We start from the raw sequence: 27,309 nt of genomic DNA, 5'->3' as shown, positions 1-27,309 counted from the left end.
CTACAAATGCACACTTCAGTGATTTATTTATTTTTTAACATGTTCTATCCAATTTATCCAATGATATAATCAATATTATATCCAATTTTATCACTAGGTTGCACGACTTACCAGTGTAGAGAGTCCTGATCTATAACAGCTCAAGCAAATCTTTTCTATAATTGTTTTGCTCCCTTACCACAAACCAAGTCAAGCATTGCTACCCTAACATTCAAAGGTAATGCCACAAACTACAGGACAGTGTAAAAAATAATAAAATCTGTCATCCTCCTTAAAATCTTCTTAAGCTGGAAGTTGCAGAACATCGACCATGTGGAAGCAGCAGGGGGTTTCAGTTGTAAGGCTGGTGGTTACATTTTTTGGCATAGCACAGGGTGAAGTGAAGATAGGAGTCGATCAGGAGCTTGTCACTGTATCTTGAGCTTGCTTCTGTTCTAAAGCAACAGGTAAGCAATGTCATACTTGGGAGAACTCCTGAGTGGTAAAGGCAGGGGATGGCTTTCAGGAAATCAGTCTTCTCCTCCACAAATAGCTAACAGGCCTTTACGATAATCTCCCGATGTGTCACCCTGGTAAGAAAAACAAAGGTAAACGTTTTTAGGACAGGGAGCAAAATCCTTCAACAGCTGAGTTCAGTCATTAGTTTGTGTGTGGATAAAAGAAGCACACAATGTTCATTCTGCATTTGAAACAGATGGCCTGATTTTCAAGGCTAAACGTTTTTAAAGTTGGCTGTATAGCTAATATTCCTTATGTTGCTAAAAAAGCTAAAATGATATTCAGCAGCACCAACCTTTTTGAAATAATAATATATGTTAAAAGAAAAGTATTTTTTTGTGGAAGTACTTGTAGTAAAATGCAATAGATCACCAATCTCAGAATCCACCTTTCAGAGTTATTTGAGCTCTATATGTTATTAGAACTGTTAGGAGCTGGTAAATAACTCATAACAGATAAGAAAATTTAAAAATCAGCCCACATCTAAATTGTATAAATAAACACTAAAACAAAACATTTTGTGACACTGATTTTCATTGCATCAATAACTGACCATGTTATTTCATAGCTTTACTAATGTTTGCAAAATGTTTTTTTTTACAAATTTAAATAGAAAGCTCACAATTTTCCTCTTTCAAATGCAGTTTTAAGACAGGAAACCTATCGCCCTTGTTACAAAGCTTTCCTGTCACAGAAGCAACCAATCACACCCTCTATCGAGAGAGGAAGTAGGTACAGGGGGAATTCCTGGACAGCTGAGCTAAACTAGTCCACCTCAAAAACCAAGGTTGCAATGTAGCCCAGTTTAGCTCACCAATTTTTTTGTCACCCAAAACGGCACACTGCACAATTTCGTACAACGGACAGGCAGAACATCCACAGGTTAGTACTGGCACAGACATGAACTGCTTCTGGGCTGGGATATGCTTGGTGAACAACAACAACAACTAAAAAAAAACCAACAACTAACACAGAGAGCCTCGACCTGGATGAACTCATGGAGAGAAGCATCGTGAAGGTCTTTGAATTCCTTGCGTATATTGAATAGGTCGATTTCGCTGCGGGATACCATGATCCTGATCAGAGCACGATCGTCAGTCCCTAATCCCTGAGAGGATAGAATATGACAGGGGTTATCAAAATAAAAACAACGCTCATGCCTGTATGTAAAAACACAAAACATGTTCCATTACAAAATTGTTGGGTGTTTTAATTGAAAAGGTTAGATCTTTAGAAAGATACACTGGTAATAAATATTACCAATTCCCCATGTCCTCTCTATGAGGATTACTACTTCTAGGCTGAAAAATACTACTCCTAAACCTTCAATCTTTATTTCATATCACAGTATCTTCAGCTGTTCAATTACATTTCCTTGACAGAAGACTTTCTATGAATTCTCTGAATTAAATGACTCATTGAATCAAATTTTCATGCCATGTCACCACACATACTAAAGCGAAGGGACTTTTTTTAAAACTAAATGATAAATCTAAATGTACTTCCCATCCAGGAGTATTTCTTACTCTCTTTTTATGTTCTTGTTTTATTTTAAGTGTGCCTGGCTATCCTCCCACTGTATAACAAAATCCAGCTGCTTACAAGACATACCTTAATTAGTTAACATTACATTTTAAAGACCAGATTTAATGCTAATGTGCAAAAAAGATATCAAAAGTAAAATGCCATACACAGTACCTTCATAGCTTTGTATAGACCCTCAGCAAAGAAGGAAGGCTTGTTCTTAACACTTCGGACTGGGAGAAGAAAATCAAATATCACGGTTTTGACTTAAGAGGTTTAAGGAGCACTCTGGAAACTCTCTGAAACTTTATCCCTTTTTATAATAATAATGAAACAAGCCCAGACGATTCCTTTTATTTGGATCACCAACAACCACCTTTCAATGTCAAGAACACACGTCATCAGAGACAGTTGTGTTTGCCGCCACTGAAGTCATCAGCTTCAGACCAAAATAAGAGTACTTCATGGATAGAAGCCTCTTCATTCATTTCACCCACTGAACCTGCTTATCTGTACCTCCCAGGACTGGCAACCCCTGGCTATTACTTGGCAAAACCTACCAATAGCAATAAAGGCATTCTTGAGATCTCCCGACATCTCCTTCTTAATAACTTGTTCAATATCCTTGTTCGTGCACTTCACAAAATCCTGGAACACTGAAAACAAACAAAGACGTACAAGAAGATACAGTTAATTTTAATTTGTGTAACAGTCACGAAAAAGAACTTGCCTTCTCAGCTTTCTGTCGCTCTTGCCTTCTAAACAAACACAATGAAATCTCTTGGGAAAACCTTATTGTTTTTGAGATCTTTTTTTTGGACAAAGCACATGCACGATAGAATACGATGCGACAACAGATTGTCAGAGACTTTGTAGATACACAGATGACATAAGAAGATCAAAGGAAGATGGCACATAATAGCAAAACCAAAAACATCCTTTGTTCTTACACAAACACATGCCCATCCACTGTTACTGTACGTCTTTCTCGTAAAATACTCATCAGGAGTACGAGTCTTGTGATGTCAATGTTACAGACCTCCTCTTATTTCAGGTTCAAAGGCTACTGAGCAATTCTGTGATTGGGCAGACCCGCACACGTGGGAGGGGCATTGAGTTTACAGGTGTGTCTATGTGCTGTGTTAATTGCAGGGATAAGAGGAGTTGCTGGGAGCAGAAAGAGCTGTTTTGGAAAAGATAGGACTTACTGTAGCGGAAGACTTGGAGTTAATGCTTAAATGACATGGTGAGTGGATCAAGGTAAGAAGTAATAGCTATTGTTTGGTTATAAAGTATCAGCACAAAACAGGAAATACTGTTCTGAGCTAGAAGAGGCTACTTATGGAAACAGGCATGTTGTCAGCACATTTAAATCTTCTAGACAATGTAAAAAGGCAACCAAAATGCTAGGATATATAGTTATATATCCTAAATTATATCTATGTTAAAATGACCACACCAATAAAGCCTCATTTAGAATATTGTGTACAATTTTGGACCAGATACAAGTACTCCAAATGCTTGTATCAGTGGATTTCCTCAGGATAAACAGTGAGGCACAACCCAGAGGGTGCAAGTGGAAACTCTGTGGAAGTGCAATTAACTCCTAGAACAGGAGGCACTTCTTTACCTTAAAGGTTTGCTGGAGTGTAGAACAAGTTACCCAGCTATGTTGCTGAAGCTGATAACCTGGCTTCTTTCAAGAAACGCCCGGACGAGATCCCTGGATTAATTAATTTCTAACTACCCAACGGGTGAAATGGACTGGATATCCTCTCATTTATATTTCTTATTTTCTTCTCCTCTTCCAGAAAGCACCCCCCTCCCTCCCCAACACCAGGACACTCAGAGAATCATCATCAGGCCATAGTTTCTAATAATGGAGAGGAGAAGACAGGAAATAGCTTTGAACAGCCACCCTCTAAGCAGTGTTGAGAGTGAATGACTGGCGTACCTCTGCGGAGATGAGGGTAACTCCTGGTGCATAAAATACTCATAAACCTGCTCTCTACGGAGCTGGAGTCATCAACACAAGCATCACCTAGTTCCTAAGGAAAAAGAAACAGTTTTAACCTTGGTCAGATAAAGGTAGTAAAGATATAGAGAGACTGAGAAAGAACTCTGTTGCCATATTAAAAAAAATCTTTCATCCTTGAAAACTAGAACAATCAGTAGTCTATACAAACAAAATGACACCAGATAAATACCAGGAAGTATTGTAACTTTATTTAAGAAAACGTTCATTCATTCATTTTTTTTTGTTTTCCCATGAACATCAAGGACAGACTTACACAAATGAACAAATCATTGCTGTTCACCAGAAGAGCAGAGGACTCCTGCTGTCCTGCACAAGGATTTAATTCGGAATCCTTTCAGATTCAATTACTAACCAGTAAGTAAAACAGGTAATGGTCCTTGGCCTGTGGCACCTTAAAATCTGTCACTGGATTTCTTTAATGGTTTTTAGCATTTTTAAGGTCCCACGGTCAGCATCAGCATCAGATCTGATCGTCATGTTCATTCATGTACTTCATGTCCAGAAAAAAACACACTTACCAGTGATTCATATATAATCTGACAGCACAGTGAAGATAAGAGGAAAAATATTGATGGTGTTGTCAAAAGGAACAGCTACAATATAAACAATCTAAAACTAAAAACTATAACATCTTTGGTGTGATGGTGGTGAGAGGTATGAGTTCTCTCATAAGAGGTACTGCATAATGGTTTACTTTTAATGACTATGTAGGATGAGGAAATTAATTTAAAAATATGTACTGTACAGTATATTACACACGAGAGCTAGCGAACTGAAATGTTTGGTATTTTTATTACCATTTTAAATATATCATTATGCACAACTTCATACATAATACAAGTGCCTTGAACTGAAATGTATTAATATGTTTAATCTGCAATATTTTATAATAGGCATTTGCAGTCAAAGAAGGTAACCAAATGCAAAGTCTACATGAAGGTGTGTTTTGTGGAGGTGTTGTTTCATAACGTGTGTGGCTCACATTGTAAACTGGAAACTTCAGTATTTTCCCCCAGAATAAGAGAAATAAAAATAGAATCTGTGTATGGCCGAGAGCAAACTAAAAGCATCTGAAATGGGAAAATACAAATGGATAGTGACATGCATGTAACAAAAACTGATGAAAATAAACGGCACAGTACTTTCTCATCTCAATTATATAATTAAATGTTAAGAGCTTGCTCGAGCAATTCAATATAATCCGATCCCCCAAAAAACATATAGGAGTTTTAGTTATCTGAGGTTGATAGATACAGTACAGCAAAAATACCCTTCTATGGATGTAGATCACATTGGACATGAAAGTATGGAGAAGTTCCCTACAGATATTTTAATATGTCTACTTTCAACCTGTGCTATAATCCATCGCCAAACTGCCAGCCTTATATTACTTACTTTGGCATCCTCCTGGGCTTTCTGCTGATCTGCCTCTCCCTCTTCACGAGCTCCCTGCCAAACACAATTGTTCAGAAGATCAAAAGAGCATCGGCAGTACAGAAAGCCAACATATAGTACTACCGAACTGAATCATTTCATTTCGTTTTCTCATTATGGTGAAAGGAGAAACCAAGTAAAAGTGGTACTTATTTCTGGAGAGGATGTACATCACACTAGTGTGATTTAAGACAGCAAAAGTCTTTGTTTCGCGGGCTCTGAACACACTGTACCTGCGCCAGGGAGATGAGAACCCTACAGAAGTGCCCTGAAGTGTCCGAGCTGATGTCATCCTCAAGGCTCTTGTGATAAGCTGCAAGACATCATGGCAGAAGGGTGGAATTGAAAACACACAAGTGAGGAGTTAGATTGACTGTGCTTGTATCCTTTAGTTGTTGCTCCCTCTGCTGGACGTCCGAGTTATTAAAAAAAGACCAACAGTAAGCACCAGCCCTAATTAAATTAATTTGATAGCAATCAAAGAGGTTTATTCAAAGCCATAATATTCAGTCACTTAACCTTTCAAAGAAAAGAGGGTTGCAGGTTTGTATCGCAAGACAAAAAAAATGTTGAAATAATTGGTCTTTTTTTAGGATTTTATTACCCCTCTATGCAGGTAATGAACTGCTTATGTTTGTAGTAACACAATTTTTCCAAGGCACTGTCTCTTACCATTTTTGTAGGCTTCATTCATCGCCAGGATTTCCTGGTTAGTTCTTGTTGCCAGAATTTCAACCAAAGCACTTTCATCTGTACCGACTCCCTTAAATAGAAGGGAATGCTTACGTTTAGCACAGAACAGCAAAACGGCACTCTGAGCAAAGCTCAGTGCTCAGCAAAACACTGGGAATCCGAGAAACACTGTCAAACAGAGGAGACTATGAATTGCAATAAAAACGATGCAAAATCTATCGGTCAGATTTACACAAAATGCATAACACAAAAGTACAGCTAAAAATCAGCACACTTCACAGAAAATTTAGGCTGTCAATTTAAAAAAACACATTTATCATTCCCAAATACATGAAAATTACAATGACAAATGTTACTTCATTACAATTAATATAACGTAGTATGCCTGTTTAATTACATAAAATATTCCAGACATTTATTTTGAGGAGGAGGAGGAGGAGGAGGAGGAGTAGTAGTAGTTTTGTTATAACTGTAAAGCGTATTGTATAACTTGTAATAAAAGTATCATGGAATTCCAGGCAGAGCTGCATGCGTAACTCTTAATGAGCCTATGCATGACAGTTTCTGTATTTTGGAGAATTATATACTGTACTGTATGCACAAAATAATCATTGGCTTTTTCTCACCTCTATAGCTTTTCTCATCATTTTGGCATCAAACTGGTCTGGAGTCATCATTAGACCAAGGATCAGTCTGGACAGATTGCCAGAGAGTTCCGACTTGAGGTCTGCCATGAGATCCTACACAAATATGAATCCACTATCATCACCATCATCAATATGATAAAAATGATCTGCAAAATAATTTGTGAGCTATAATTTGTATTGTTAATTGATTTTTGACAATTGTTTAGAAAAAGCTTCTTACCCTGCCAAATTGGGATTTGTAGCTCTTCCGAATCTCTTGCCTTTGTGCATTGCTCCTTTTAGTAACAATGTCTATTATTGTATCTTCATCGGTGCCTGAGGGGAGCCAGGAAGAAATACCACAACAGTCGTTAGACTTCAATGGAAGGTGCAAGCTTTTAACAAGACAAGAAAGAAGGATATACAGTAAATGAGAGGATTTCATTTTGCACATGTGCTCTAGCAGCATGGCTGGGCAGCTTGTATCCACAGTGCCATCTCCTCTCAGTCTTAAAAGCAGTTGGTTATAATTTCCAGTTGTGTTTCATATTTCACAGTTCATCCTGCCAAAATCCAGGGACAGCGCTTTGTCTCCATCTTTCGGGGTTATTTTTGATTTAATCTGAATCTCAGCACAGAAAACAAATCTATGATACCTATTAATTAATCTAAGGTACCTATTAATAAAGACAAATGGCAGAGAGCATACCAAAACCCTTCATTGCTTTCCGGAGAGCACGTGCGTCACTGCCAGGGTCAAAATTGGCTGCAGGATGAACTGTTCCCTTCAGCTGTAGACAGAACATAGACAGAAGGCTCAAACCCAAAACACACATAACCAAAACTCTTAAGAGCAGCACATCATGTGCCAACTCAAAGTGTGAAGCCAAGGGATAAAAAGCAGTGACTGAGAAAAGGAATTAGGGCAGCATTCAATAATGATCAATATAGAAAGCATGAGCCATTTTCTAACACCTCTGTGTTTTGAAAACATTAAATTGGGATTTTAAGACACTTTACTAACTGACTAACTGATACTTCGTATTTGCTTCAGCGCCCACAACTAGGCAAACAAACAATGACACGAGAAAACAGTTTACGCCAGTAACAGTAGCTGCCACACCATTTTTTAGTTTGTTAGCGAGGTGGAGTTTGGTGTGAATGTGGTTACATGAGCAGGTTCATACATGCTAGTGTGCGATTGGCGTCATCTGTTCTCTTAAACATCTGCTTACGCTGTGAAGGTCTTAGCTGGTGTAGAAAATGAGTGTGATATAGGTGAAAAAGCATTTTGTTTTAAAAGAAAGGTGACAAAGTGGATAAAGCAGTTTCAAACCGTCTAATACAGAAAGTATACATTCTTTAGGCTCCACGTAGCTTTCTCAAGATTCTCTTGGCGCATCAAAGAACAAAGTTAAACAAAATCTTGCACTGACAAACTGGGGAGGTGTTAATCGGTTGCGTGATATCTAGTATTTGCAAAATACAAGTTGAAAGGAATGAGCTTGCATACTTCATACGCAAATTAGCTAATAAAACGAGATCCCAATCTTAACGTGACACACCACAAAGGCTACTTAGTGAGGCAAGACCATGAAATATATATATAAAAAAACAAAGCAGTATAGCTTAGCAGTAAGCTCTAAGGGAAATCAGGCAGAACACAGTATATTAGGGGATGTTAAGGAAAACTGGACGCAAGCCCAAGAAGCAGCCACATGTCTACTGGGACTAAGGAGACCAAACCTCTACTCGGGCCATGGCGCTAAGTTCCCACATCTTGTAGGCTATCTGTGCTGCTTCAGGGAAGAACTCGCCAGCTAGGCTGAAACATTAAGTAACAACATAGCCGGTCAGCTGAATAGCCACACCTAGAGAGAATGCACTGAATTGCGTCCATGGGTAAACTCCCAAACCAGTGTCTCATGCTTTCCAGGTTAAACATTTCTTTTTCAAGTGCATTAATTTCTCAGATTCAGAATTGTTTGCAGGTGAACTCACATTTACTCATTAATACAGGTAAACTGTTCACACTGGTGACTTAAAAGCCCAATATTCTGTAACGAGTCCAAAACTCCAGGTGCTACTCTATACTGTCCCTTTGATATCATACATAGAGTACTTTTTTAAGGGGTCATATATTAAATATATAATACATATTGCATATATTATATTTTTGTGATATCTGAAAATAAAGAAGTGATCAAAAGCACTAGGCTTGTTTCTGATTTTCCACTGTCCTAAGAAACTTTTGACATCTTTTAAAATGTTGTGACAATCATCAGCAGAAGGCATTAGAAACAAGTAGAGATATGCACGTAGTACAACTGTGCAACCCAATAACTAATCTAAGTTGATCCCAAATTCATTGCAATAAAAAACTTAAAAATAATGAGTGTAAAAGAGCAAACTCAATTGTTGGATATAAGCCTTCCTCCACTGTCTCTCATTGTTATTTTTGATTTAAGGAATTAAGAGCAACTTACTCATCATCTCCTCCACACAGTTTGAGCAACGTCTTTTTGTACTCTCCAGAGGTGTCATCCTTTGGAAAAAACATACAGATACACATTAACAGAATTGTATCACCTAGACTGCTTAATCTCATGTGAATTAAAGGATTTTAAATAGATTTGGTTAAAATAGGAAAGTGAAATACATTGTTCGTTTTAAAAAATATATATATATCAGTTAAAAAGACTGGACAAAAGCTCTGCAGGTAATCGCTAAGCTATTCCCAAAACTCTAGGTGACAAACCTACAACCTAAAAACCTAGAATGACCTTTACACATTATTTATGCTTAAAGAGGGTATGAAGGTTATTTAAAACAACAGGAACCATAGACCTGAGAAAAGGGGACATATTCATCCCTTTAAATCTTAACCAGTGTAAATACTTACATTTATTTGGTTCTTAACTTGCTTGTTATATTAAAAAGACTTTGGGACAGTCTGTACAGGGGTACAGTCCAGAGAACCAGGATAGAGTTGTTTCTGTTCTGAATGGAGCTATAATGCTCTTAAGTTTGAATGTGGTAAAATATATTCATTTCAGATATAATACTATGTAATGCGAGTTAATCAGATTCTCCACTAGTGGCCAGATCTCAATAACCCCACCACCACCTAAAAGAAGCACACAAACGAAAAGGCTCTGTTCTTACAAATCAGTTTGTGTGTTCGCACGTGCACTACCAATGCCAAACCTTGATCATGTTGTACAGAGATTTCTCGTATTTGAGACGGAAGCACTCTCGGATATCAAGCATGTCAATTTCGGAGCGGGAAATCATGATTCTGATTAAGGTGTTATCTGCCGTTCCAAGGCCCTGTGAAAAGAAACCAATATAAGCGCAATACAAGCTTTTAGGATTTTTGATGAAAGGCCTAGTGACAAATCTGAAATAAGAGGAGAATACACAGGTGGCTTTACATTCTGTGATTATACATTACATTTTGATTGTTTCTTATTTACCTTCATAGATTTGTAGAGCCTTTTTGCAAAATACATTGGGCGGCTTCTGATGCACTCAACTGTAAAACAGATAAAAACAAAGAGGACACTGTAAGGCCTACAGTATTTGCCTTACAGAATTGACACGAGTGTAAAAATACACAAGCGCGCAGCAGTGGGGTGAAGAGTTCCTTATATGGATAACAGAAGGAAGAAGGAGAAAGAATTCTTACCAACGGCCAGCATCAGTCTTTCAAAGTCACCAGACAATTCACTTTTAATGCTGTCTTCCATTTCCTTCTCTGCAATCTTCTGGTATTCATCAAACACTGAGAAACAAATATTAACCAGACGGAGAAGTCATTATCCTTCAAGTGCAAAATAAGCCATATCTAGAGGAATCTCTCTCTCTTCATTTCATTATGAATCAAAGCTGTTCAATTTAACCACATAAATCAGAGTTCTAATCTCTCTTAATATGATGGAAAATTGGAATATTATAAAATCAAAAAAAGACTTGTTTTAAATGATTCATTAAGCCTGCAAATCTAACAGAAATCTTTCATCTGAGTCTTTCACAGTTCTGTACTGTGAATCATTTGTTCATAAGATCTAGGGTTTACAAAGAGAAAGGGGAGCAAAGCTTATGCGATGCATGGAATTTTTGTATCTGATCCTCAGCAAATTTCTAGTTAACTAAAACTAGAAACTAAATGCATAGTTAATTTAAGCAATCAGAAGCAGATGGAAGCTTGGAATTCTTAGCATAATTTTTACTTATATATACACATTATACTGGTTTGGTATTATGATGTAACTAGACACAAACCATCAAGAACCTAACAGCATATTATGCAACAAACGTTTAAAAAAATGTTAAGTGGATGCTTTTAATATGAGGTGATAAATTAGTTGCTATTTAATATAACTGAATATCAATTTTATTGTAATTTATGCAACAGTATCAATTTCACAGTCACACAATGCAAAAGGCAGAACATTCTTATGATGCAAGACACACTAGGAGTCTCATGGCATTATAAAAAACTATGCTTTAGGCCAGTTTGTGACACAGCGAGTTTTACCCACCCAACTGAAGGTGCGTGACACTCCGGTTGCCCAAAATGGTAATGAATTTGGCCTCATCAGTACCCCACTGTGCCTCTCCAGCTTCATACAGATCCTGTGGTGTTCATCATTGTGGTGGAAGACCAAGTTTTGAATGAGAAAAGAAGATGATAATGTGAGTTCTACATTAGTAATAGAAGCATTTCTTGTATTATCATATAGGAGTAAAAGTCCGATACAAGTATTCCACAGACAAACAAAACCTTTTCTTTTTTCCCCACAAGGGCTAGACGGATTTACTGTAACTAAAATCCTAGAATTGTGGCTATTGTCAGAGTATAAAATATCAGTCTTAGGTTGCTCTAATAAACCAACCAAAATATAATATTTAAAGGATGATAAATTAATGCAAAAAGTAACAAAAGGTACAGTACATGTACAAAATAATCTTGACATTTTAAACTAAAACTGCAGTTACAGAAAATGAATCTGTACTTGCAGCATCTAGAATACATGCAAGGCTTGAAACCGCCAAGCTGCTTGCAACTTCTATTTTTTTTAACGAGTTTCCAAGACAGACCTTGAAATGATGCAAGGAGATGCAATGCTAAAGCAGATTAAATTCAAACTCTTACCTGGGTCTTTACCATAAAAAAATCTCAAAATTCCTAATGTTATGCAGTGCATGAATATGAATATCTGTACTCCACATAAATGTAAACACTGTGTACGAGCAGGAAGTGGGGTTTGTGTGTGAACTGCATGTCACTTTACACTGTAAAAACAGATCAATGAAACAGACCTGGGCATCTTGCTCTACAAGGTCCTCACTCACAACATCATCTTCCTCACGGGTTCCCTGTGCAAATAAACACTCGACTCAGCATGGCAAAGTGTTTTTTAGAATGACAAGAAACTGAGGGACTAATTCTCATAATGTACCAAACATTCACCATGCTAATGGATAGAAGGCTAAAAAGCATATAAACTCTACAATCTTGAAATGGCGACTGTACAACGGTCTTGCGCAGTGTTAAGAGAAGGGGACACGTAACATTACTCCTGTTTTGTGCCTCACTGTTGTTTGTATTACGACTGACAAGTTTTAATAAGAATGGTGCTTTCTCTCTCGTGCTTTTCAAGATTTTCTACAGAAAATCCCAGCTATGGCTCACGATGACTTTTGTACTTACTGAAGGAAATTAAGAGTGTGGTTGTATTCAATAGATTAGTACCTCATTTTCTAATAGCTAAGCTTTAAATTGAAAATAATAACCAGAAAAAGGTCTACACTTAAGACTTATATTATAATTCAGTTAAAAAGAATTTATATGAACCACTCTTCATAACTAGCATTTCTATATTGCAATTGCAATAATTACTAGGCTCATCCTTCTGTGGCTTCAGTGTATTTTACTTTCTAAAAAACTAACTTTCTGTGTTGGCAAGTCTGTTCTGAAGATAAAATGTGCATCTTGTAGTGCGTCACAGAGAGCAATAAATGTCTCTGAAGTCTGCAAGTTCTATTTCATTTACTAATGGAAAATTGGCAAGCTACTTAGCTTGGAAAATGTGTAACATGGGGAGAAACCGAATTATCATATAAACACATAAGAAACACTTTAAAATTTAGGAGTTGAAAGAAAACTGAGTAACAGACCTGAAGTAAAACTACCAACATCTTCTTGAAGTGCCCTGACGTGTCAGCGATAATGTCTTCCTCAATATCTCTCCCGTATGCTGTGGATTAAAGACAATAAATCAGTTATTTCATTCCTTGATAAAAAAACCCAAATCCTGTTACACTTCAGTTACTATACTTAAACTTTTGTAAACTTTTTTAAAAATGTGAGTTTTGGAGAAGATTTTGAAAGCAAGTGCTAAGCACTACAAAAAAAATGCTTTTCTCTACATATTGACAGATTTGGTTAGATGTCAACCAATTAACCATATACCGTACAATACTAGAGACCTGTAAAAGAAAACTCAAATATATTTTATAATTTAAATTGTATTAATTAAAAAGGTGACAGTTTATTCTTTTATCTTACATGTAGAATATTATAAAACTGGATTTTTTGGTTTTAAATTAACTGTGAAAACTGTTCATCACAGACATACAGTATAGTATACATACATATGGTTTTCATAAGGAGATATCAGTAAATAAGAACAGGTTTTACAGAGCTAGCTAGAAATAGTAAATTCAGTACTATTTATCTTACAATTAAATTTTGTAATTAATTGAAATTAATATTTTCTAAGCCAGAAATAATATTTTATAGTTTATTTTCCCTTGCACTAAACCCTTTTGAAAATGTACATTTACATGTTCATGTTTCTTACCATCTTTGTATGCATTAACCAGGTCATGAATCTGCTTGTTGGTTCTGGAAGCCAGAATTTCAATTAGACACTTCTCATTTGTCCCGATACCCTGAAAAATGAGACAATTCGCTGGCCTGTCAATTATTTATGAATGGATGTTGAAGGCAGACCTTGCAAAGACACATGGAGCCACTGTGGTGCAGAGGAACCCTAAAATAACCCCAACATAAGCTACTGGCTCACTGGAACTTCCAAGTTAGTGTTGGCAGGTACTGTACAGTATATGCACACACTCAAAGACTCTTGCGAAAACAAATTCCAAAAAAGTTGTGATAAGAGAATTTCTGATAAAGCCTAAACAACACACACTTTAATGGGCTATTCATTTAGAAAGTTGTTTTTAATTGCACTTGCTACTTGTATGTAAATCGAATCAGTGACAATAGAGCCCTCCCTCCCTAATTTTAATACATGGGCCTTGCCAACTGATGTTTGCCTGAGGCGTTATAACAGCTGTTTTACAAGCCTAGATTTTCATCACAAAGCAAATACCTGAAAACAGGAGCTGCATCTCATAAACCTGCAAGTCTGTCATTGTAGTACATGGTAGCATGATTCAGAGCACTTAATTTAAACCACAGAATAATTCAATCTCTATTAAGTACATTAATTTTTTTTTCTGAAATGACTAATGTGCCATTATAAGTGAAAATATAATTTGTTCTTATTTTCTTCACAAAGGAGCTGTTGTTTGGCAAAATCTTGCCACAATCCCTTTTTATTTTTTTACAAAAGTCCTTTTTAATCAAACCAAATTATAGGTCATAACTACCAAGATAGGGATATTATTTAGGTAACCAGAGTGATAATATAAGACAAATACAAGCCAAAATAAAAGATAAATTAACTGAGATGAACCCCTATGATAGTACACAAAAAATTTTGAATATCCAGGCTACATCAGATTGTGCTGACTCCCTAGAGCTGACATCATTAGATGCTGCCTGCCCTGCTGTACCTCTGTCTGAGTCATCTGGCCAATCTGTCAGCTGTCTCACCCCTTCTCTGGGGAGTTATTTTAGCCAGCTGCCACATCACCCTGCAGCTCACAACTGGCACCCACTGAAGCTAAGCGGGTGTGAGCCTGGTCAGTACCTGGAGACATCCTGGGAAAAACTAAGGTGCTGCTGGAAGAGGTGTTAGTGGGGCCAGCAGGGGGTGCTCACCCTGTGGTCTATGTGGATCCTGATGCCCCAGTATAGTGACGGGGACACCGTCCTTCAGATGAGACATTAAACCAAGGTTCTGACTTTCTGTGGTCATGAAAAATCCCAGGGTGTTTCTTGAAAAGAGTAGGGGTGTAGCCCTGCGTCCTGGTAAAATTTCCCCCTGGCCTTTACCAATCATGGCCTCTTAATAATCCCCATCAGAGTAACCGGCTTCATTACTCTGTTCTCCCCACTAATAGCTGGTGTGTGGGGAGCGTTCTAGTGCACTTTGGCTGCTGTCGCATCATCCAGGTGATGGTGGAGGGGAGTCCCCATTACCTGTAAAGCACTTTGAGTGAAGTGTTCAGAAAAGCATGTTATAAGTGTAAGCAATTATTACTACATTCGGGATGCATCAACTAAAATGAACCCCTCAGCGCTCTTAGAATCAGTCAAACATGTCACATTCGTTTTCTCTTACCTCAATGGCGTCTTTGATTTCCTTGGCATCTTGATAAGCAGGTGGTCTCATCAATCCCGCAATCAAACGTTCAAACTTCCCTGTCAGTTCATATTTCAGGTCACCAATCAAGTCCTAAGAAAAAGTGAGTAGAAAAAGCTCATCTTAATCTACAGCACAAAAACTCCAAACTCAAGATCACAGAAGAGTTGTGTTAAATTCTGCCCCCAGACCACAGTCGTGCAGGACCTGTGCTACCAGTACTGCTGATGCTCTTCAACAGGGCATTCCTGAGAAACATCTACATTAATGAAGCACAGGTGAAAGAAACAAATCATTTTTTTCTAATACAGGCATTTTCAATTATTCATTTTGAGGAATATTATAATGTTTAAGAAAGATCTGGTAACAGAAATAGCACAAGATGAAGGACGTCTACAAATCCAAATGATGTCACATTCATTAAGTTCTAAAAACATACCTTTCCGTAATGAGATTTGTAGGCGGCACAAATTTCCTGCCTCTGGGCATTACTTCTGGAAGTAATCAGATCTAAAATCGTATCTTTGTCACTGCCTGCCAGGAAACACAACAAGACAGGAGAACAATTTCTATTTTTTATAAATTCCCCACTATAAACATTTATGCACCCAGACCCTATATATAGTAATTCAACAAATGAAGTTCAAACTAAACTACATTTTTAATATTCCACACATTTAAATACAGGTTTTAAGAAGCATTATGTCTGACAAAAACAGTTTGACTATTTTTAGTTTAAAAAAATTACTAATTGTATTTTGTAAAAAGAAACTTTCATTAACAGGATCCTCCCCTTTATGAATTATTAAGCACTATCAATTACCTAAGCACAGTTATGAACAATACACTCTGTTCACTGTCATAAGTGACATCAAAATCTTACCAATTCCTTTCATAGCTTTATAAAGTACTTCAGCATCACTGCTTGGATCAAAATCAGGAAAGTTGACAATAGTGCCTCTGTATTTAGCTCCCTGCAGAAGAAACAGGGGAAATATTTCCATCAAAACATTTAAACATTTGACAGTACATCATGACCAACATATCCCAAAGAATTTGCAATTGTCAACAGAAGAAATTATAATCTGAGACCTTTTACTTTTAAAACAGAAAATATCATGAAATCCTAGCAAAATTGTAATCTAAAGACTTCAATTTGGTCTCTGATACCTACAGTTTAAAGTTTCTGTCTAACTTCAGGAACACATGCAGGTTAAATTCTCTAAATCCCAGCTGTTACTACACCAGATTAACAGATTGAAATCAAAAGTGATGAAGAACCTGCACACTCAAAAATGATATGTCCAGTCTGGTTGTGGCAGATACATTACATGCATTTAACTAGTCAAAGAATTTACTTTTATTTTCAGCTATGCATTATTCATACTTTATAAGTGTCAAGTGTCTATGGGTGCTATACTGTAGCTTTTTCTTCCAGTGGTACATAATGCTACGTTACTACTCATCCTATTAGCTAATCAACACAGAATTTTCTGCAGATTTGTGCCACCTGATAAAATAAGCCCAACCCCGACAGTCCCATTGATTTTTTAAATAAATGAAATATTTAGGATACAATTTTAAGCCAAATTGGAGGAGTGTTTTTCAATTTATCTGCAATGAGAAAGGTGATGGCCCATGCTCTCTGGAGGAAGGAGCCTTTTATTACTGATAATTCTTCAGTATTTGCCTCATAACTGCAAGGATCCTGCCTGCGACAAAGTACTATTTCGGATTCGACAGCCACACCCACTTTTCCAGAACATGCTCAACAACCAGCCTTTTTAGAAAATAATTAAATCTGCTGCTTATACATTGTGCAGAATTTTGCCTTCATATAAATATTGAGAGAATTAATACTTTAACTTTAACTTGGTGAATCCAACAGCCAATTAGTCTAAGACTCTGCAGCTATGAATGTTTTGCAGACATTTCTACCAGTCCTGTCTGGAGGTGTACAAATCTCTTGCTAGAAAATATAAGCTCAAGTGTTTGCATGGACCACACAGAAGGCCCCAAACCCCATCTTAATTGCCACGTGCCCAATCTTCCATTCTTGGGCTTCCTCCCACTGCAGAGGCATCTCCAAGCAGCTGACACCTGTCATTCTAGAGGGTCTCCGTTTTTTCAGCAGATCCATTGTTGAATAAATGGTGTCAGTAATGCTAGGTGTCCAGTTACATACAGCTGCATCCACGCTCTATATCGGGTTGCACATCAATATGGGGTCTCAATGCTGTATATATACATTATAAATCATTCCCACTTTTATCTAGCAGCTAGGAAACAAAGACTATTCTTCGTAGAACTTCAGGGTGAAAAGACTAGAGTTTCACAGTGTAACACCCAAAACATTAATTCGAAAAAAGGGTATTACAACATTGTTAAACACAAAGTCAGACAGATAATGTTGTTTCCAGAAAAAATTACAGTTACAGGTTATGAACGACAGCCTTACGCACTTACGCACTACTTTGAGTAGTGACCAGGATCACCACTTTCTTGAAAAGGTCTACTGCAGAGGATCAAACTTCAATGCTTTTTTAAAAGGTCAAAACTGAATATTCCACTTCTCTGTTGTTGATCTTTCTTCCTTCACTGCAGAGTCTGTCATCTTTTGTAGTGTGTTCTCAGGGAAACAGGCTTTCTGTCTGCCATATCTGTCAACATTATTTTGTCATTGACAACACCCACACAAACTGTCACAAGAATTATTCTCCAACCTCCAAAGTGAATTTGGCTCATGGCCATGATACAGCTTCCCTTCTGCAAAGATCACCATTTTTTCCATTTAAAAAGGAAAACTGATTTTTAAGGCACTCTGGTACAGGCCCTTCAGTCATCTGAACAGCTGCACTGGGATTACAAACCCAGATGACCAGACTGGGACATTCACCTGTTGTGATGACATGGCCAGGCCTACAGTATCTAGCTATCACTATAGCCAACATGAGCTAAAGTAGTAAAGAAACCATTCAAAATGCATTATTTTAGGCTTTACAATGATGATAAATTAAGTGCTACAGCATTAGAAACCAACAGCCTCATTGACTGAATTTTTCGGTGTAGAAGTACACTGGTAGAAGCACAGGAAGGTTTATATGAAACTTGAGAGATAAGATGACTAACTGTAGAGTGCAAATTTCTGAACTATCAGATCCTCTCCCTTTCATTATGTAGATGACGATTAAACACATGATTTCAGTTTTAACTGTGATACCATGTTATTATTAAGCACTACTCATAATTTAAGCTATATTAGTTCAGGTGGGTAGCTGCGTCAGCATGCGTAGGCTGCAAAGGAACAAGTAATAGGTTTATTCCATGCTGAAAAAAAGAAGAAAGAAAACAACGTTTCGGCCGTGGAGCCTTCTCCACGGCCGAAACATTGCGTTTTATTTCTTCTTTTTTTCAGCATGGAATAAACCTATTACTTGTTCATTTAAGCTATATGTTTTATATATATCACTGTGGGTATTGTATATATTATTACCTGCACAGATTGACAAATAGACTAATCAATGCATTGATACAGTAGACATATAGATCTAAACATACTGTAGAAAGTACAAAAGTAACATTAATATTAAGAGTATTAATATTTACTGACAGAAACTAAAGTTATTGTAATATTTTTTTTTATTTTAAAATAAATTCTCAATTTCTGTAAAATACATTTTCAACTTCCATCTGACACAAAGCGGAACTTATCCACTCACCTTTGCTTTGCCTGCCATTTTGTCTGGGTATTCAGTAAAGTCAGATAAAGCAAAAAATGTTGTCACTGTGGGGGGAAAGAAAATATGAAGAATAAATGCAGTTCATAAGCATATGCTATAACCCTCCATTTCTATTTGATAAAGCTTTCTTTACTTCAACAATTCATCGAGTAGAGAGATCCAGAGACAAATGCCCAATACAATAAAATACTGTGACATCTCTCAGTAAACTCTACTGAGCAGGTTCTGGGCTTTACATCTTGATGTGCTATTATTACAGTATATTACCATCAGTGCCACAGAAAATGAGAGTTTAGTTTTCTTCTGCTGGTACTGCATGTAACCAAGAAATTTTAATGTGTATCATTTCATCGAACTGTGCTGCAAACATGATTGTTGGTCTGTCGTGCGGTGAGTGAATGCATTTGAAAGGCACCCATCCTCCAAAAGTAAACTCCAAAATCCAACCTGTCAACTCCAAACTGAAGATGAATAATAACAAATGGGTTGAAAGAAACACAGTAATCCTTATCAATCCTGTGGTATCCAAATTCTGTAAAATAAACACCGAGATAATTTGGGAATTCTCAGTTATTCTATCCAGCTAACTTGGATTTTATAATATAGCACCTCACCCCACACGATCTGTATTTTGTTGTTATTCCAATCTGGAATTGTTTGGAGGAGATACCTGTGCCTTATAGCAATAGGCTCTGACCCACGGTCAGCAGAGATGCTCTTTACAGCAGAGCCTGAAGAAGCAGACGGGTGTTTCTGCAAGCTCAGCTCTTTGCTCCATTGCAGTGGCCAGGACTGAAAGCACTGCATTGTGGGCAGACCTACTGCAGGCAACTGTTCAAGGCCTTAAACCAGGCTGCTTTCTTGTACAGGGGTGTATACGTTCAGAAAGACAAAACTAAAAATCCCCCATACATCTTGCTCACTTTGTGATATACAGTCAGTTTATGTTAGCATTAATAAACCACTTAAATATCAGCAAAGTGAACATACAACAGCTCAAACTATTTCCCAAATATGAGCTATACTTTTTTTAAATAACAAAATGTTCTCTAATAATCTTTAGTAAAGCAAAACATGATCCGTAAATATTTTTAAACCATCAATCACAGTGTTAGTCTTCAATTGTTGTTTTTCTTACTATTTGAAATTATGGGTATCATTTTAGTGCAGCTCCGTATCTCTAATAAAACACCAGCAAAGTTACAACTATAGTCAAAGGTCCGCTAGTTTGCTATAGTTTCCACCTAATTACACTCGAATTATTGTTTTGTTAGGGGAAAAACGTGAAGACATTAAACATTCTAATAACATGGTCAACTGATACATAAAACAGAACATACAGATTGGTTTGACCAACATAAAAGCATTTTCCTATTGCATCAGTTTTACTGCATTTCATAGAAAGAAAAGAAATTGTACACAAAGTCACATTTTTACAGTACATAAGCTGCACCATATGCTCCAATCTGACACGTTGCTAGAAGCTGTAACCTTGGCAGAAGGCCTAGCTGAAATGAAAGAACACAGGAAAATCTTTCATACATCTCTTTACATTTCTTTAAACTTGCAATGCTAAGAACACTCAAAGGATGAAACAGCCTAAGCATAGATATGAATTTTGAAAAGCAGCACTGTGCTCCTTTGTGCTGATCAGTCAGTTTATAACAATCCAGCTGTGCCAGAATACAGAAGAGCACCAAATCTTACAAACCCTTCTTGGCCAAATAAAGTGTCTGTTCTGCAATTCAATGTTTTCATTCCAACACAGACTTTAAATCCTGACCATCCTTATTTCAATTTACAAAGACAAATCTGAAATTGTATTACGCAAAAATTATATTTATAGCTTTTTCAGCATTGAGGCCTGTAATATTTGCTTTCAATATCACTGCAATAAATCTTTATTTTCTACAGCCCTGTTTTGATACATATTTAGTTTTTTTAATGTAGCCCTGTTTATCTTAACATTTCTAAGCACATTCTGTTTTATTTTCAGACATAAATATTTACCAAACATGATACACTTCAGTCTGGCAACTCCATGTTTAAATGTTTAATGTAATGAGTGTGGTGGTTGGGATTGGTGGAAATGTTCTTCTTGAATACTGTTCTTGTTGGTGAATGTGTACCCTCTGAAAGGACCTTCATGTCCTTATAAAATATGCAAAATGTCAAAGACTCCCTATGAGGCCTTGACCACACCCAACATCACTGTTCTGTGAGGGAGCACTTTGATGCTGTAATACTTTTACTCTTTCCTCTCACATACACAAAGTATATATTAAATAGCCTTTAACACTGTTGATTCGTATAATCATTCAGGAGAACATAAGTTAGAACATGGATAAATATTTGCTGAGCTTCTTTGGGTTTAAAAGCCCCACAGACAAGCAATATGGTAACTGCCACTCCAAACATATTTCAGCTGCTACCTATTGGCAAAGGATGGATATTCTTTAAGGTCTGAAGCTGAATTAATTCTTTTTTAACTTTATTTAAAAAAAAAAACATTCAAGAAGCACTGAAGTGATCTTAAAACAGTCCCCCTGTTGAAATTAATTTTGTTGTACAACGACGGTATCAAACACAATACCTTTCTTATGTGAAGAGAACAGCAGTTGCTCTTAGGTTACTCGTACATTATGTCACTGAATTAATAAAAACTACAACGATGCAAATCAAACGCCTTCTGTAGCTACTATTTACCCCCCCTCCCCCAAACGCGCCGTTACTGTACGTTAACAACCTATTTTTAGCAATTACCATCCAACCTGTAATTCAGCAAAGAGTTTATTCTATTTTTAAGGAACGTTGGACTCACATCAGCGGAAGACTTGATGCCCTCGAATTCTTAAAGGCAAAAGTGTCGCTGCGAGTTCTCAGTCCCAGCCGCTCCAAGCGTCTGCAGATCCGGACAGCTAGACACCGCAGAGCCGCTCCACAGCTGTTGCCTATCTTAGGATGAGTGACGTAACAAGCGTGTCCTGCAGATCTGAGCGCTCTGCAGTATGTTCCCCCTACTTCTGCCTCGATTGCTCACGCGAAAGGGGACCTCCACAGACAGCAAAAATGAAGCCCTGTAATTTACTAGTAGGAGGGGTATATTTACTGTACACTGCCAGTAAAAGCTTGCCAACAGTGCAGAATATGTTTATTAAACCAACTTGCCCAACAATGTGGGATCCTTTTCTGGGAGTGCATTTGAAATGGGGAATTTAAATATTTCTTCTAAGCTTAATTGTGTGGTACAGCATTTTCCATTCTTGTTTGGGAGAAATCACAATGAAATATCTCAGCCATCTCTTTACAAAAGGCCTTGACAAATGGGTTCTTAAAATGACTGTTGCTGAGGGACCCTCTCAAGCTGTAGATTTCAATATGGACGTCACCTCAGCCCCTCTCCTTGAATTATCTGTTCATGCCATAAACCTGATAACTGACAGATTCTAGGGTCTTGGCACGACTGACTTACAATTCCAAGACTTCATTGAACTGTTTCCAAGGATTCTTAGGATAAATAAAGACAATCTTTGCGTGAGAACCACAGTTTCAGAACACTTTTTTTTTTAGATATTGATATAAAGATAGAAAATAACTAATGGATGTGGAATTATTCACCTTCATTCACAGGGAATATGCAGAGAAGGGTGTGGTTGTTCTGTAGTGGCTCTAGTGACAGAGCCGGGATTCCTGACTGAGTCTGCTGTAGTGCAAAGGCATCTGATAATCCTGTTCTATTTCTGTCTCTGCAGTGGGCCCTTCCAGTAACAGGCTCTAGAATGTCAGAGCCAACAGAGAGAGACAGGAATGTCTCTCCTGTCATCTACCGCTGCCCAGAAAAAACCTATGCTTAGGCTCGAGAAATCAGCACCATCTCACGTTTTCAGATCTTCATAGTTTTTTTTTCTTCAACTTGATGAGTCACCTTTGCAGACTTCCAAGATTCACTAAAGACATGCAGAGGCTGAGACATAAAACCTCATGTGCACTTCTTAACTCCATTGTCTCTGTCAAAGATGAAATGAGCACAAATCGTGAAACGTTATGAAACGAGAAGATATTCTAAAAAAACCCATCAAATAACAAATGCAAAATGCAAAGTGTGAGATGCGGTAGAAATTGACCAAGAGAACTCACCTCAAACCTTTTATCAGGGCACTAAACTGGGAGACAATTCTCTCTATGAGTTAAATACAGTATGTCAGGGCTAACTTGTAATATATACAGGCAAACTGAAAATCAAGAGTGGATCTACACAGAGCATCTGTGAAACACATTAAAACTATGGAATGTATAGTTAATAATTCTTAATATGTTCTTACTTTCATCAAAATGTGTTTTCTGCACTTGCAGCTGACTCTTTGAAACCTCAGGAAATTAACATTTCATTTTAACCTCTCCAAATCTGTTCTAATATCTAATCTCAAAATATTAAAGGCACCTGCTCACACCTGAAGAAGGCTCCACGGCCGAAACTTTGTGTTTTCTTTCGTCTTTTTTCAGCATGGAATAAACCTATTACTTGTTCCTTTGTAGCCTACGCATGCCGATGCAGCTACCCACCTGAACTCAAAATATCAAAAACTCAAAATGTCTCCTCCCTTAATCTTAAAATATGGAAGCCCGTTTTCGCCAGGTAGCAAAAAAAAAACACCGCGCTATGGTATCTCCCAATTACGATTTGTATCTCAGAATTACGACTTTATTTCTCGTAATTACGATTTATATCACGCAATTGCGACATAGAATCACAGAATTACGACTTTATATCACACAAGTGTGTGTGTGTGCTCAGCTGTGGTCAGTTAAAGACTTTAAGTAAAAAAGGAATTGTACCAAAATTGTTTTGGATTTTGGATAAATTTAAAGATTTTGATATTGATATTTTATATTTCTGGATAAAGGATATATTCTTATTATTAATCTGTTAATTATGTTGGCAAAATACTTCATCCACAAAAGTAAATAATCTAATACTGCTCCCTCTATTAATGTTTTATGTACAGTTCCTTTTTTACTTAAATTACTGTATATCAGAAATTTAAATAATCAAAAGGCAAGACATACGATGTCTTGTATGGAAATATGTAAAAAGTATAAGTTCCAGCTTTTATAATTGTGAATTCCTCTCAATGTGAAGTTTCCATTTCTGTATCTTTTTTCATATTCAGCCTTTTTTCCAGGTACTATGGAAGCCTCCCTGGCGGAAATGGTATTCCATAAAAATTAGTCAAATTAATTTGATTTTTATCAGGACACTGTACAAGACAAGTCCTCAGGCCTATAGATCCTGTACGATTTATGAATACAGTGTAACGGAACAGCCGAAATACAGGTGGGACGAGAAGCCCGTTTTCTTTGAGTAAAAAAAAAAAACGCACTATGGTATCTCGCAATTCCGAATTCGTATCTCAGAATTACGAGTTTATATCTTGCAATTGCGACTTCGAAATAGCCCACATTTCAATGTCTGTCCTTTTTGTTATTGTAACAGACTCGGGTTCTAGGGCTTGGGCCCTCGCCGCTCCCACCCTGGCTCAGGCGAAAAAGTCCAAAGAGTCCAAGGGGGAAATCCGGGACGCAGTCCAGGGTCCGGGAACCGGGAGAACCATCAGAGACAGGCGAAGCTAAAATCCACAACAGAGAGTTAAAACAACACAACGAGCCCCTGATCAGACGCCGTGATGAAGCCTATACCGTCGGATCTCTCCTGGACCCGTGGGCGGGCATCTTCAAATGCTGAGCCAGGAATAGCGAGAGTGCCAGGCTTAAATAATGACAGATTAAACAGGGGGCAGGTGCACGTAATCAACTAAAATACGACAGGGTCGGAGCGCCCTTAAGAGGATGGATGACGATTGTGACAAAGACTTCTTATTTCTTTGTGTAATTGTGTTATTCTTGCATTATCCCTGCATTATCCCTGCATTTTTCTGCATTTTTCTGTTCTCCTCCCCACTGATAGCTGTGTGGTGAGAGTACTGGGGCACTATGGTTGCCATCACATCATCCAGGTGGGGCTGCACACTGGTGGTGGTGGAGGGGATTCCTCATTACCTGTAAAGCGCTTTGAGTGGAGTGCCCAGAAAAGTGCCATATAAGTGTAAGCAATTATTATTATTAAGTACAAATATACAGTATGAAGTCATGGGAGGGCAGGGTATTGGAATGGCAAATTAAATTTGAAAGTACTTAAAGTACAAATAAAATGAGTTTTGTCAATACAGTATCATACAAAGGACAGAAAGGAAAGAATGCTGAGTGATTAGACCAGTAAATACCTTATTACTTCTGAAAAAGACATCACGTAACAATAAATATCTGAACAGTTTAAAGAATTCCAATATAAAAAAAATATCAGTACACTTAAAAATGATATTGTCACTCACGTATTGCTAAAAAGCATTTCCTTAATAACAATGAAGAAAATATGTGTTACGCTGCCCTCTAGTGCAATCAGAGAAAACCAGATGTGTGTCGTCACTGAATTATGTAAAAAATCTTTATTTTTGGTGTTACTGAGTAATACCAAAGTCCATTGAAAGCATAACAAGAAATGTGAGTTCAGTCAAATGATTTCTTTACCTTGAAAAGTATAGGAGCACAGATTGTCAACTGAATTACTACAATTGTCCATTGTCTACCTATATACATTTAAAACAAAATATAGTTATCCAAATGCCCGCTTTGCCTATTGGAACAGGTAAATACATTCCTGAATGCCTTTCTTTCTTTCGTTCCACATTTTTAGGTTATTATAATTATGTATTTCTCCAGAAAATAACCACATGATAGTCCACACACATTCCCCTCTTTCTGAAATCTGTGAACTGCAGGGCAGAAGGGTGGGCTGGAGGTCATTCATTTAGCATAAACACATTTTTCTTCACAGTGTGTAACTTTTCCTGCACAATTCTTATTCTGTGTCTTCTGTGGAATAATAAGCTTATGGTACGATTTGGAAACTGCTGTGAGAATTTTTTTTTCACTAATCCCAGGCAGTGGGCAGGCTTAACTATTCTAGTGGCTAGGCTCATATATTTTAGTAAAATAATCTTGCAGCTCTGGAGTAAACAGACGCAACCTATTCACTCCATTTGCTTTATGAAGCCGTTTTACATAGACAACATGAGAGGTTTGGTTTATTATAAAGGTAACTGTGGTTTTGTTTTTTGCATAGCCCAATAGCATGTTTATTATTCTTATTTACAAGTAGTAATAGTGAAAAGAAATGTAAAGATTTTTGGGGATGAGGAGACATAATATTGTAGACATTTACAGCCTGGAGGGTGATTAATATGATTTTATTCAGGCTTATAGTTCTGTTTTTTGAGATAAAATACTGCTCAGGTCCTTACAATTGTAAACATTCGGGTGATGTTCAATCACCCATAGGTGGTTAACTTCTCTTATGTGAGCAGTGTACGTCTATGTAAAAGACTAAATGACACAATGACACGAAAATGTAACTGAAGAATCTGCCATTAATGTTGGGTGTGTGTGTATGTGGAGGTGGGCTGTAGACCCATCAACTGGACTAACTCTGATGTTTTTTTTCCATTTATTCAGTCTTTATTTTGTGCAAGTTAGAAAAGTAATTCTTAACAACATGTTGGTTTAAACTTGGTGTTTTTACGTTGGTTTAAATCAACGTAAGGACGTAAGAACATTCAAATGTGTGGTTTTTTTTTACTATAAGAGATTATTTGATTATTTCATTACACTTAATACTGGCTAAAATGTTATGCAAGTATAACACTGTGTAGTAGTGGGGGGGGGGGAGGGTTGATAAATGCAAGACCTGAGCCCTTTCCCAGACCCTGGGAAGCTTTTGGGAAGAAAAGGAAGTCATAAGGGTGATGGAACGCACCCCTCCAGTATGGGCAGTGTGGCAGTTCATCAAGAGGAACTGACTGCCTTTCATCATGAACTGGACCTCAGCCCCACACTCTTCAGCATAGTAAAAAAATTACCCCCCACCCCATACAACTAGATCACCAGAAGAGGGAAAGTGCATTGATTTACGTGAGCTTTACTGAGCTGAATTAATTATTAAATTTTGTTTTTTGATTTATGTTCCCCCTTTTTGAAAATGTTCCTTCCATCTTCTACCCTGTGACCACTATTGCAGGGTCGCTCATAAAATGGCTTGGGTGGTAGTGAGATTTTTACTCTTCATTCTCCTCCCTCTCCTG

General features: G+C 37.3%; 1 protein-coding gene across 3 annotated transcripts; it reads right to left on the bottom strand.

Annotated features, from left to right (window-relative positions):
- anxa6 (annexin A6) lies at nt 1–22,081 on the bottom strand. 3 transcript variants are annotated; one of them, XM_088932510.1, is made up of 26 exons: nt 21,936–22,036; nt 20,557–20,622; nt 19,094–19,158; nt 16,258–16,348; nt 15,814–15,908; nt 15,354–15,467; nt 13,683–13,773; nt 12,997–13,076; nt 12,139–12,195; nt 11,358–11,451; nt 10,502–10,597; nt 10,290–10,348; nt 10,021–10,143; nt 9,300–9,358; nt 8,560–8,638; nt 7,523–7,604; nt 7,055–7,149; nt 6,814–6,927; nt 6,167–6,257; nt 5,728–5,807; nt 5,456–5,509; nt 3,977–4,070; nt 2,583–2,678; nt 2,197–2,255; nt 1,469–1,606; nt 1–569 (listed from the first exon to the last, which is right to left on the bottom strand). In XM_088932510.1, exons 3-26 carry the CDS (start codon nt 19,109–19,111, stop codon nt 510–512), a joined length of 2,019 nt encoding a protein of 672 aa, XP_088788636.1. In that variant the 5' UTR covers nt 19,112–19,158; nt 20,557–20,622; nt 21,936–22,036; the 3' UTR covers nt 1–509. The 3 variants fall into 3 exon arrangements, with proteins under 3 accessions (XP_088788636.1, XP_088788634.1, XP_088788637.1); XM_088932508.1 differs by lacking the exon at nt 20,557–20,622 and having other exon boundaries at nt 21,936–22,081; XM_088932511.1 differs by lacking the exon at nt 20,557–20,622 and having other exon boundaries at nt 366–569; nt 1,484–1,606; nt 21,936–22,081.
- Nucleotides 22,082–27,309: the final 5,228 nt, after the last annotated feature.

Source organism: Atractosteus spatula, chromosome 14 (genome assembly GCF_055471065.1).
Source record: "Atractosteus spatula isolate fAtrSpa1 chromosome 14, fAtrSpa1.hap1, whole genome shotgun sequence".
Taxonomy (NCBI): domain Eukaryota; kingdom Metazoa; phylum Chordata; class Actinopteri; order Semionotiformes; family Lepisosteidae; genus Atractosteus; species Atractosteus spatula.
The sequence above is the reverse complement of the archived record's forward strand: the minus strand, read 5'-3'. Positions and strand labels throughout refer to the sequence as shown.